This window comes from Scyliorhinus canicula, chromosome 4 (genome assembly GCF_902713615.1).
Source record: "Scyliorhinus canicula chromosome 4, sScyCan1.1, whole genome shotgun sequence".
Taxonomy (NCBI): domain Eukaryota; kingdom Metazoa; phylum Chordata; class Chondrichthyes; order Carcharhiniformes; family Scyliorhinidae; genus Scyliorhinus; species Scyliorhinus canicula.
In genome coordinates, this window is record NC_052149.1 from 139,486,983 (window position 1) to 139,499,750 (window position 12,768).

The 12,768-nt window shown below is 51.0% G+C and overlaps 1 protein-coding gene across 2 annotated transcripts in view; it reads left to right on the plus strand.

Moving 5' to 3' along the window:
• Positions 1-12,768, plus strand: part of LOC119965044 (serine/threonine-protein phosphatase 2A 55 kDa regulatory subunit B beta isoform) — a 756,912-nt gene that overhangs the window by 37,129 nt on the left and 707,015 nt on the right. The window contains exons 1-2 of one of the 2 annotated variants that reach the window (XM_038795266.1): positions 10,566-10,590; positions 10,711-10,788. In XM_038795266.1, the coding sequence (XP_038651194.1) occupies positions 10,581-10,590; positions 10,711-10,788 (88 nt within the window). In that variant the 5' untranslated portion in view covers positions 10,566-10,580. Of the gene's footprint in view, positions 1-10,565; positions 10,591-10,710; positions 10,789-12,768 lie in introns of those variants that run through there. The other variant, XM_038795265.1, reaches the window with a different exon arrangement.

Below are 12,768 nucleotides of genomic sequence, written 5' to 3' on the forward strand. Positions count from 1 at the left end.
CTCCCAAGGCGAACTTGATTTTCTCCAAACAGAGAAAGCTAGTCATGTCTGATAGCCAGGTCTCTGACTTTGGGGGCTTTGAGTCCCTCCACGCTAATAGTGTCCGTCTCCGGGCTACCAGGGCAGCAAAGGCCAGAACGTCTGCTTCTTTCTCCTCCTGGATTCCCGGGTCTTCTAACACCCCAAAAACCGCCACCTCTGGACTCAGCGTCACCCTTGTTTTTAACACCATGGACATGACGTCCGCAAACCCCTGCCAAAATCTCCTAAGCTTTGGACATGTCCAAAACATGTGGACATGGTTGGCCAGTCCTCCTGCACATTTTGGGCACCTGTCCTCCACCCCAAAGAATCTGCTGATCTGGGCCACTGTCATGTGAGCCCGGTGAACAACCTTAAATTGCTTCCACAGTGTTCTAATGAAATTGAACAAAATCTTGAGAAACACCACCTTTTCTTTCAACTAGATACTTAACAAACTTCCGAACTCAAAACAACACTGAGTTTGACAGTTTTAGATCACGGCCATTGCTTCCATTTTATGGACAGCAGTTGTTGACAATGATTCGGTTGTTTACACTTCCTCTAGACCTATCTTTAGTTTATTTGTTTGTCTTATTGCCACCCCCCGTTTGCCTTGCACCTCACCCCTTTTGCCATTTAATCTCTCCTGCCCTAATTCCACCCTGTCACAGACCTACTCTTTTGTTCTTTCTCACTTTCCCGTCTCTGCACTTGTTTAAAACCTATCTAACTTTTCCCAGTTCTGATGAAAGGTCATCGACCTGAAAGGTTAACTTTGTTTTCCTCTCCACAGGTATGGCCAGACCTGCTGAGTGTTTTCAGCAATTTGTTTATACTTTAGATTTCCAGCATCTGCAGAATTTTACCTTTATTTAGCAGAGTCCAAGAAAGTTTCAGTCGCGTGAATTTTCTTGCAGTTTGTCCAAATTGCACTGTCAGAGGTGCCACCTTTCAGTCAAGATGTTAAACAAGTCTGTCATTTCAAGTGGGCATAAAAGATCCCAAGGACCAATTTCAAAGAAGGGTGGGTTAGTTCCCCCCAGTGTCCTGGCCACAATGTATCCCTCAAACATCACTGAAATAAATTATCAAATCATTATCATATTGCTGTTTGTGGGACCATGCTGTACATAAATTGACTGCGCGATTCCTACATTATTCAGTCCTCAAAGAGTATTTCTTTGGTTGTGAAATGCTTAGGGACATGCTTGGGTTGTGAAACGCTAATAATAAATGCAAGTCTCTCTTTCTTTTACCATCTGGAGTGCACCATAAAAGACAAAAACATATAAGCTCTCTGGTATTTAGCTTAAGTGATCATCCTTCAAGCTTGAGTCCAGACAGTGATTATGTTCAGTCAATTCTTTGGTCGACTTCATCACAGCCAAGCTTGATCCTGTTCTTACCTTACTTCCACCCATAGGTACTTTAAAGAAGGGATCACTGTGTCGATTTTTATTTCCGCCCTACTATTTCCTTTATTTTCACAGAAACTTTTTTGTAGTCTTCCAAGTCCTGCCCAGCTGATTTTAGTTAAGCCAGTATAGTCTCAGAATGACGAACCAGAATGCAAAACCAAGAGTTAGCCAAACGTTAATTAATCATGTGATAATTGGTAGCCGAACCTTGACTTCAAGCTTCAAAGGTCACAGTTGATTTATTTTTCAATATCAATTTTCCATGAGAGGTTATGTCATAGCAACAAAACACTTCATGGTTTAGACAAGCACTTCTGGAGCTAATGGTGAAGGAATGGGGGGAGTAAGTAAATAGCAAAGTCTCAGGTCTTGACCAAAAATGAGCAGCACACTTGCAACATCTTCATACAAATGAACAAAATTAACATTTCTTCTGAGTTTTCACCTACACATCTTTGGGTTGTGCAGGTGAGACCCACGCAGACATGGAGAGAATGTGAAAACTCCACAAGGAAAGTGACCCGGGGGGACTTCCGGTTGCGGCTATGACCAGCTAAGTCGCACATTTGGCAGCTCCTGCGACAAAGGTGTTTAAGGGCCGATTGGAGGGCCCCGACGGTACTGTAAAGACGAATCCCGGTGGGGGAAGGCTCCCTGAGGAGAGTGAGACCAACTTTATGGTCGGTACTCGGAGTGGGGCGACAAAAAAAGCGGCAGCAGCTCCCCGAAAAAAGCGGGGGAAGAGGACCAAAATGGCGGCCGGTGGCGCACTAGAAGATTGGAGAAAATGGGCGGAGGAGCAGCAGGCCGCTCTCCTCCGGTGTTTTACGGAGCTGAAAGTGGAACTCTTAGAGTCTATGAACGCGACGACCACAAGGCTGATGGGGGCCCAGGCGACCCAAGAGGCGTCGATAAGAGAGCTGCAGCAGGAGATGACTGCAAGGGAGGAGGAGGCCACGGTCCTCGTGGGAAAGGTGGAGGTGCACGAGGCACTCCACCTGAAATGGCAGAGCCGCTTTGAGGAGCTGGACACTTGAATGAGGCGGAAGAACTTGAGGATCCTGGGCCTAGCAGAAGGCCTGGAGGGGCCTGATCTCCCGAAATATGTAGCGGAGATGCTGAGCTCCCTGATGGGAGAGGGGGCCGGTCCATCGCCCCTGGAGCTGGAAGAAGCATATCGGGTCATGGCTAGGCGGCCTAGGGCGAACGAGCCCCCGAGGGCGGTGCTGGTGCGATTCCAGCGTTTCTGTGATCGGGAGAAAGTGCTGAGGTGGGCCAAGAGGGAGAAAAGCAGCAAATGGGAGAATTCGACGGTGCGGATATATCAGGACTGGAGTGCGGAGGTGGCAAAGCGGCGGGCCCGGTTTAACCGGACGAAGGCGGTGCTGCACGCAAAGAGGATCAAGTTCGGAATGCTGCAGCCAGCGCGCTTGTGGGTCACCTACAAGGACCAGCACCATTACTTTGAGACCCCAGAGGAGGCATGGACTTTTGTTCGGGAGGAAAAGCTGGACCTGAACTAGAACTTGGGAACGCCGGCGGTCGAGGCCGCCCGAGTACCCTTGACTGATCAAGTGGCCCATGTCTTTCTTAGGCCAGGTCGGAACTTGGTTAAAGTTGATGGATCGTTTGGTTTCTTTGAAACTTGTGTTATGGGGGGTTTCTTTGTTCCTTTTTGTGTGTCTCTTCCCGTTGCCAACTTCCCTTAATTATTGTTGTTGTAGGGGGGGCTTTTTTACTGTTTTTTGATCTGTTCTTTAAGGGTTATGGTTACTGTTCTGTTCGATGGAGGGTGATGGTTAAATACGTTATTATTGGGTAGTTATTTAGTTATGCAGGCATAGTTATGTATTTATGTATTTATTTGAGATTTGTTATTTATATTGTTATATTGTTAAGTTGGGGAGGCGGGACGGGGGGGGTGCAAGTTGGTTATGCGTGTTTTCTTTTTCTCTTTTTTCTTCCTCTCGTTTTAAGGGGGCTTTTTTATGGGCTTGGATGGGGACGGGGGTGGAATTGAAGATGGCGGGGTAGGGTGTGGCCGGGCGAAAGCGCGGGCTTTCCCCTGTTTCCCGCGCGCGGGACGGAGGAAGGGGGAGGAGAGAAGAGTGGGGTGTGGCCAGCAATGGCGGCTTTTCCCGCGCTGAAGCGGGGTCAGAGAGGGATGGCAAGGGGGCGGGGGGAGGCCCCACCCCCCCACATCGGGAGGAGTCGGAGTGTGGCAGGGGCAGCCGGGTCAGCGAAAACCAGCTGACTCTCGGGAGTACGATGGTGGATACACCGCGGCTAGGAGGGGTCCTAGCCAGGGGGGGGGGGGGGGGGGGGGGGGAATGGGGGTTAGGGGGGGATACCGGGTTGCTGCTGGAAAGGCCGAGGACGGGAAGGGAAGAACGGGAGGAGAGAGGGGGGGGGGGGCCATCGCCATGGGGAACGGGTCAGAAGGGGAGGGTCGACCCGGGGCGAACAGGGGACAGGACATGGCTAATAGACAGGGGAAAGGGACGGGTCGCTCCGCGACCCGGTTGATTACTTGGAACGTGAGGGGGCTGAATGGGCCGGTCAAGAGATCAAGGGTTTTTTCACACCTAAAGGGACTGCAGGCGGATGTGGCAATGTTGCAGGAGACTCACTTGAGAGTAGTAGACCAGGTACGCCTGAGAAGGGGGTGGGTGGGACAGGTGTTCCACTCAGGCTTGGACGCAAAGAACCGGGGGGGTGGCGATTTTGGTGGGAAAGAGGGTGTCGTTCGTGGCGGCGCAGGTGGTAGCAGATAAGGAGGGTAGGTACGTGATGGTGAAGGGTAGGCTGCAGGGAGAGAATGTGGTGCTGGTGAATGTGTATGCCCCGAATTGGGATGACGCGGGTTTTATGAGGCGCCTGTTGGGCCTCATTCCGGGTCTGGAGGCAGGGGGCCTGATCATGGGGGGGGACTTCAATACAGTGCTCGACCCTGGGCTGGACAGATCGAGTTCCAGGACGAATAGGAGGCCGGCAGCGGCGGAGGTGCTAAGGGGGTTCATGGAGCAGATGGGGGGGGGTAGACCCTTGGAGATTTGGCAGGCCAAGGGCGAGGGAGTATTCTTTTTTCTCCCACGTCCACAGGGTGTACTCCAGAATAGACTTTTTTGTACTGAGCAGGGGGCTGATTTCGAGAGTGCAGGACACGGAGTACTCGGCCATTGCGATTTCGGACCATGCGCCACACTGGGTAGAGGTAGAACTGGGGGAAGCACGGGACCAGCGCCCGTTGTGGCGCCTGGATGTGGGGCTGCTGGCGGACGATGAGGTGTGCGGAAGGGTCCGGAAGGGCATTGAGAGATATCTGGGCACGAACGACACGGGCGAGGTGAAGGTGGGGGTAGTCTGGGAGGCCCTGAAGGCAGTGATCAGAGGAGAGCTGATCTCCATAAGGGCACACAGAGAAAGGAAGGAGAGGCAGGAGAGGGAGAGACTGGTGGGGGAACTTATAGAAGTGGACAGGAGATATGCGGAGACACCAGAGGAGGGGCTGTTGAGGGAGCGGCGCAGTTTACAGGCCCAGTTTGACCTACTGACCACTAGGAAGGCGGAGACGCAATGGAGAAGGGCACAGGGCGCGGTCTATGAGTACGGGGAAAAGGCGAGCAGGATGCTAGCACACCAGCTGCGCAAGCGAGATGCAGCCAGAGAGATTGAGGGAGTGAGAGAGAAGGGAGGGAACGTAGTGCAGAAGGGGCAAGAGGTGAACGGGGTCTTCAGGGATTTCTACAGGGAATTGTACCGGTCTGAGCCGCCCAGGAGGAGGGGGGGAATGGAGAACTTCCTCGATAGATTGAGGTTCCCAAAGGTCCAGGAGGAACGGGTGGAGGGGCTGGGGGCGCCGATAGAGCTGCAGGAGCTAGTTAAAGGGATAGGCCAGATGCAGGCGGGGAAGGCGCCGGGGCCGGATGGGTTCCCGGTGGAATTTTATAAGAAGTATGTGGACTTGGTGGGTCCAGTGCTGGTGCGAGCCTTCAATGAGGCGCGAGAGGGGGGGGTTCTGCCCCCGACAATGTCACAGGCCCTGATCTCCTTGATCCTGAAGCGGGACAAAGACCCTGTACAGTGCGGGTCCTACAGGCCTATCTCCCTCTTGAATGTAGATGCCAAACTGTTGGCAAAGGTCCTGGCAACCAGAATAGAGGATTGTGTGCCAGGGGTAATCCATGAGGACCAGACGGGGTTCGTAAAGGGACGACAACTTAACACAAATGTCCGGAGACTGTTGAATGTGATTATGATGCCAGCAGTGGAGGGGGAGGCTGAGATAGTGGTAGCACTGGATGCGGAGAAGGCATTCGATAGGGTGGAGTGGGAATACCTGTGGGAGACGCTGGAACGGTTTGGGTTTGGGGAGGGATTTATCAAGTGGGTGAAGCTGCTGTATTCGGCCCCGATGGCGAGTGTGGTTACAAACGGGAGGAGGTCAGAGTATTTTGGGCTCCATCGAGGTACCAGGCAGGGATGCCCCTTATCCCCCTTACTATTTGCATTAGCGATCGAACCGTTGGCGATGGCACTGAGGGGTTCAGGGGGGTGGAGAGGACTGACAAGGGGAGGGGAGGAACATCGGGTATCACTCTATGCGGATGATTTGTTGTTATATGTGGCGGACCCGGAAGGGGGAATGCCGGAGGTAATGGAAATACTAGCGGAGTTTGGGAACTTTTCGGGATATAAATTAAATGTGGGTAAAAGTGAGGTCTTTGTGATACACCCAGGAGATCAGGGGGAGGGAATTGGGTGGCTCCCCTTTAAGAGAGCAGTAAAGAGCTTCAGGTACTTGGGGGTGCAGGTGGCAAGGAACTGGGGGACCCTCCACAAGCTGAATTTTTCAAGGCTGGTGGAGCAGATGGAGGAGGAGTTCAAGAGGTGGGACATGGTACCGCTGTCGCTAGCAGGGAGGGTGCAGTCAGTCAAAATGACGGTCCTCCCGAGGTTCTTGTTTCTGTTCCAGTGCTTGCCCATCTTTCTCCCCAGGGCCTTCTTCAAGAAGGTAACTAGCAGCATTATGGGCTATGTGTGGGCACATGGCACCCCTAGAGTGAGAAGGATTTTCCTGGAACGGAGTAGGGACAGTGGAGGATTAGCGCTACCCAATCTTTCCGGATACTACTGGGCGGCGAACGCATCGATGGTGCGCAAGTGGGTGATGGAGGGGGAGGGGGCAGCTTGGAAACGTATGGAGAGGGCGTCCTGCGGCAATACAAGCCTGGGGGCGCTAGTAACGGCACCATGGCCGCTCCCCCCCACAAGGTATACCACGAGTCCGGTGGTGGCGGCCACCCTTAAAATCTGGGGGCAGTGGAGGCGACACAGGGGGGAAGTGGGGGGTCTGATGCCGGCGCCACTGAGAGGGAACCACAGGTTTGTCCCGGGGAACACTGGCGGGGGATTCCAGAGCTGGCACAGGGCGGGCATCAGGCAACTGAGGGACATGTTCATAGAGGGGAGGTTTGCGAGCCTGGGAGAGCTGGAGGAGAAATTTGAGCTCCCCCCGGGGAACACGTTTAGATACCTGCAGGTGAAGGCATTTGCCAGACGACAGGTGGAAGGATTTCCCTTGCTTCCCGATAGAGGGGTGAGTGATAGGGTGCTGTCAGGGGTCTGGGTCGGAGAAGGGAAGGTCTCGGACATCTACAAAATAATGCAGGAGGTGGAGGAGGTATCGATAGAGGAGCTGAAAGACAAGTGGGAAGCGGAGCTGGGAGAGCAGATAGAAGATGGGACATGGGCGGATGCCTTAGAGAGGGTCAATTCGTCGTCGTCGTGCGCAAGGTTGGGCCTCATCCAATTTAAGGTGCTGCACAGAGCCCATATGACGGGGACTAGGATGAGTCGGTTCTTCGGGGGTGAGGACAGGTGTGTTAGGTGTTCGGGAAGCCCTGCGAACCATGTACATATGTTCTGGATGTGCCCGGCACTGGAAGAGTTCTGGGAGGGGGTGGCGGGGACGGTATCGAGAGTGGTGGGAACCAGGGTCAAACCAGGGTGGGGGCTAGCGATTTTTGGGGTTGGGGTGGAGCCAGGAGTACAGGAGGCAGGGGAGGCCGGAATATTGGCCTTTGCGTCCTTGGTAGCTCGGAGAAGGATCTTGATTCAGTGGAGGGACACAAGGCCACCAAGTGTTAACACCTGGTTTAAACGACATGGCAAGCTTCATCCAATTGGAAAGAATCAAATTCGCCCTGAGAGGGTCGGTACAGGGGTTCTTCCGGCGGTGGCAGCCCTTCCTTGACTTTCTGGATCAGAGATAGGAACTGGAGGCCGAAACAGCAGCAACCCGGGGAGAAAGGGGGGGGGGGGGGGGAGGGGGGGGGGGGGATAGCAACGAAGGGAGCACGTCAGCGGGGGGTCGCGGGCAATGACTGCCCGAGGCCATCGGCAGAAAGGGAAAAACGGTTTGGTTGCTAGACTGGTAGCGCGGGGGGGGGGGGGGGGAGAAGAGGGTGGGGGGGTGCGCGCGGGGGAGGGCGTGGGGAGGATTTTCCAGGGGGGATTTGTTGTGTTATAATTTAAAATGTAGTAGGGGTAAATGTTTGTATCGAAAAATTTCAATAAAAATTATTTTTAAAAAAAAGAAAGTGACCCGGGGTCGGGTTTGAACCCAGGTCCGAGGTGTCGTGAGGCAGCAGTGCTAACCATTATGCTACCATGCTGCCCTAATTTGTTGTTCTTTGGAAAGATTCGGAGGGAATTTGATTGAACTGTTCAAAATCAAATAGAGAGACCATTCACATTTGTGAGTAGAGAATCAGAGAACACAGCTTTTAAGTGGCGGGCCAAAGAATCAATGGCTGCAAGAGAAAACATCTTGGGCAGGATTCTCCGAATCCGCGCCGGGTGGAGAATTGCCGGCAGGCTGCATGAATCGCGCCACGCCGCCCTGACGCAAGAGCGGAGAATCGGTGCCATTGGGGACGGCGTGGTCGGTTGTATCGAGGCTAGACTCTCAGGGATGTTGGCCTTGCTCAGCTTAAACAACAATTGTGATCTGCAAATGATTGCAGTCACAATAAGTAAATGAGTGCCAGCATTCATGATAGGGAATACAATTGGTGAAGAGAAGCTTAGTGCTGATAAAGCATGATCACAATGAAAAATAGATACTTGGCTACCTTGTATAATTCTTCTCACTTGTTAATGATGCTACTGATGTCAGGAAAATAAGCAGCTTTGAGTGTATGAAATATCACATAATTTCAAGTTACATACCAATAATTGAAGTGGACTAGCCGATCAACCCCAACCACTCATCTGTTCAAAGTATTTGAGATTTCTTAAGCACCTGGGTGGGAGATCTTGTGGCGCAGTGGATAGCATCCCTGTCTCTGAGCCAAAGTCACTGAGCTCAAGTCCCACTCCAAGACTTGATGGTCAAGGAAGGTGCGTTCATTACATGGCCGAACAGTTGAGTATCAACTTGTAAATCTTACCAACACACACCAATGATGGATGATAAAGAGTGGGGGAGATTCCTGGTTAGCCATGTGATGGAAAGAAATTGGGGCCTCTACCATGACAACCAGTTGCTCCAAGCTACAACACATGTAAAAGTGTGTGGTTCAATAGTAACTTGGACTCTGAAAATGGGCACGATATTTGCAAAAGGGAACAAAATCCCGAGCAAGTGCGCTTAGTCGCATGTTTCCTGGAACTCGCAGTGCCGAGAAACACATGGCAATTCACCGCGACTCGCTTTGAATAAGGAGCCTAAACAGGGAATGCGTGTCAGAGGCTGCATATAGCCCCGTTTTTAGTAAGGAGGGGCTCTGCTCGCCGGAACTCTCCGTTGTAGCAAGAGATTGGGGCACCTTTTTATTAAATGCCGTCCCAATTTCCCAGGCCCACAAAAAATAATCCCTGAACCCCCCCCCCCCCCCCCAACGCAACATGGGAGGGCCCCCTGTCTCTTCCCAACACCCACGGCAGATAACCCTGGCCCGATTGCACCTGTGTGCAACAAATGCTGGCTTGGCACCTTGGCAGTGTCACCTGGGCAGTGCTGGACTGGCACCCATGTGGCACTGCCAGGGTGGCACTTCCAGGCTACTCAAGTGGCAACAGCAATGCCAGGGCACCACCCTGCCCACAGGGCATGCAGCAGGGGGCCTCCGATCCCCTTGAAGACCCCCATGAGTGCCTTTCCATTTGGTCCTCATTTGTGGGACCAAAACCAAACGGTGCTTGCCCTGCTTGCCTGAGGTCCCCGAGGTGAAGGGATTGAATCCCACAGCCTTGGGTACCTTAGGAATCTGCCCCCTCCTGCCACCAAAACCCATGACTCCCTTGTCTATCAAAAATTTAAATCCACCTTGAATAAATTCAATGACCCTGCAAAATGCAGCAGACTAATGACCCTCTGAGAAAAGAAAATTCTCATATCAGGTCAGAGACCCGAATTTTTAAACTAGTCCCCTAGTTCGAGAGATCCACAAGGGGAAATATTATCTCAGAAATCACCCTGTCAAGTCCCTTCAGGATCTTGGGTGTCAATAAGATCACCTCTGATTCTTTTAAACTCCAATGGGTGTGGGCCCCACCTGCCAAACATTTGCTCATAAGGTAACCCCTTCATTCCAGGACTCAGTTAATGAACCATCTCTCAATTGCCTCTTAATGCAAGTATATTCTTTAGGAGATCAAAATTGCACAGTATTCCAGTCGTGGCCTCACCTAAGGCCTATACTCTATTTCCCTTTGCAATAAATGACATTCCATTTGACCTACTGAGGGTGAAGGAAAAGTGTGTGACTTGCCTGATTGGCCACTAGCAGATTTGAAATGGGTCAAAATTTGTGCCATTTTAAGTCAACCCAGCAGTGAGCTCTGAAATGGGTCCATTGGCGAATGAGATGTAATACCGACAGTTTCACATTCCAAAGAAAAAAGGTAAGCCCGACCATTCTCATACCAACAACAAAAAACTCGACGCCCAATTCCCTGGGGGACAGTGGCTGCCGTTGCTAAGGAAGGGGGGGGGGGGGGGGTACTTCCGATGTTCTGCTATTGGCCGGTGGCCGGTGAGGGGGCGGGGGAGCGGGTGATTGACAGGACCCCCCCCCCTCTCTCTTTGGCTGCTTCCTCAGAGCCAGCAGCAGCTGCACGGTCTGTTGGAGAATGATGCCGGGTAAGGAAGCAGCAAAGAGCTGCTGCAGATTGTGGACAAAGTGTCTTCCAGGCAATGAGAATGGTGGCGCGTCGCTTATTTCTTTTCATATCTTGATATGTCTGTCTTTCCCTATTACAGGGTTTGGAGGCAATGCAAACGAAATGCAGTGGTGTTTCTCTCAGGTTAAAGGAACTATTGACGAGGATGTGTCAGAAGGTAAACCTTTATTCTCTCTCTCTCTTCCGTCCTCTCCGACCCAGAATAAATCTAAAATGTAATGTAATTACAGTCACAACTTCCCTGACAGTGCTGGTTGAAACAGGGGAGCGTTTGTGTGAGCTGATTTCCTCAGTGCCATGTAGAGCTCCAACCTTTTTGAATGGCAGCTTTGCATCCAAATTAGAAATTCCGCTATCCTTCACCGCACCCCATAAAATAATGACTTTCTTTTATTTGTATTCCGATTTTACAGTTGTAGCACAGATGAGTAGGTGGTGCTGTGAGTAATTGCTTGTTTACAAATGTCATTGGTTGCAGAAAGCAAAAGGGTTTAGTGCTGTAAAAAAAAATAGGAAGTGAACATGTGTCTAACTGTCAACACCAGACTCCCTTGACAGGATCCCTTGAACCTGCTCAGTGATAGGTTGTAAGAGCAAATACGGTACTTAGTTTAGACAGCTACTGCTTATGTATGTTCATATACTGATGTGTGTATTGTATGCTGACTGAACTCTCTGCTGTGTGATAATAAACTGTTGACCTGAACCGTTAACCTGAGGGATAATGTATGGTTTTGGCTTGTAGGCATTTATGTACACTTTGTAAATTCTTGCTGTAAATTCGGGGGCAGGAATAGAGGAATTTTGATTGCAGACTACAAAACCTGAGGGTTTTGGTGGTAACTGTGGCTTGATTTTAATGCCTCAGACCATTACTGCACCTGCTACAAAATCAGAGGTGGTAGCTTTTCTGTACTGTGGTGGTTTAATGTGTGATGGTGACTGTGCATATTGGGGTAAGAATAAATTATTTCCCAAGTTATTTGTAGGCTCCACTCCAGCCTATAGTTTGTGGTGCTAGCCTTGTCTGCTCTATTCTACAACTATAATGTTAGTTATAATTGTGCACTTATTCCAAGAACGCTCGATGGGCTGTATGGGCAACACCTACTTGTATTTCATAAATTCTTATATCCTTAATCTTACTGCCTTTGAAGATTTTCTTAGACTGGCACCATGCTGGTGATGCCTGTGTGCTTGCCTGCATAATCTTACCCGAGACAGTCAATTAAGTGGTCACTTCCTGGAGTAATTAAGGGTGGCAGGTGGAACAGGCACCTACCTGACCCAGTGGGAGGACCCCCAGTGATGTCCTGTGACAGCCCCACCAGGAGAGTTGGATTGCTGCTGCAGTAGGCAGGAGTACTTTGGGTGCTTCAAGATGGATGTTCATTGGGAAGATACAAAATTATTAAAATTGTGACCACAGCTGTCTGGACATCATTGTGAAGGGGTCCCGCTTTGAAGCCTTGTGGCAGAAGTGGTTCTGGAGTGGGAGGGTAAATAAAGGAGGGCTCATTGACCAACCCTGGCCTTCAGCTAGGAGATTGTCTTCAGGGATCCTGCCCTCCAGTCTTCATACAAGGCATGGAATGTATCTGCTACTGGGAAGATCCTGGTGACGCCCTCATTCTGGTCCCAAGTGATCAGTTAACTGCAGTGGGATGAAGTAGGTGTGTAGTCAGGCAATGTTGTTGAAGCCGGAAGTCGAAATGGTGACCAAGATAAGAACTTTGAAGCTGGGCTCACAGACCAAACATGTTGGAGTTGGCGAGCAGAAAGCAGTGGCCCCAATTAGAATGCACAATTGGTTACTCACTGCTGCCTGGGGGATAGCTGCTTCTGTTGACCTCTGGTCTATGGCAAGATGAGTTGATGACAGGGATGTGTTGGCCCATTAACCCATCGGCAATCTTTTGGATTTCCCTTCATGGGTCTCATAGAGTCAATACTGGAACAAAACACCCTGTAGAAACTCAGCACAGAGCAGCAATGAAAGAAGGTGGTGACCAAGAGGTGAGTTTTAAAGAGGCATCTGAAAAGAGGAGTGAGAAGGCACAGGCAAGAGAATGCTTCAGAGTGGAGGCCAAGATGGTTAATGGCTTTATGTCTAATTCTGGAATGGGGAGGCATGTGA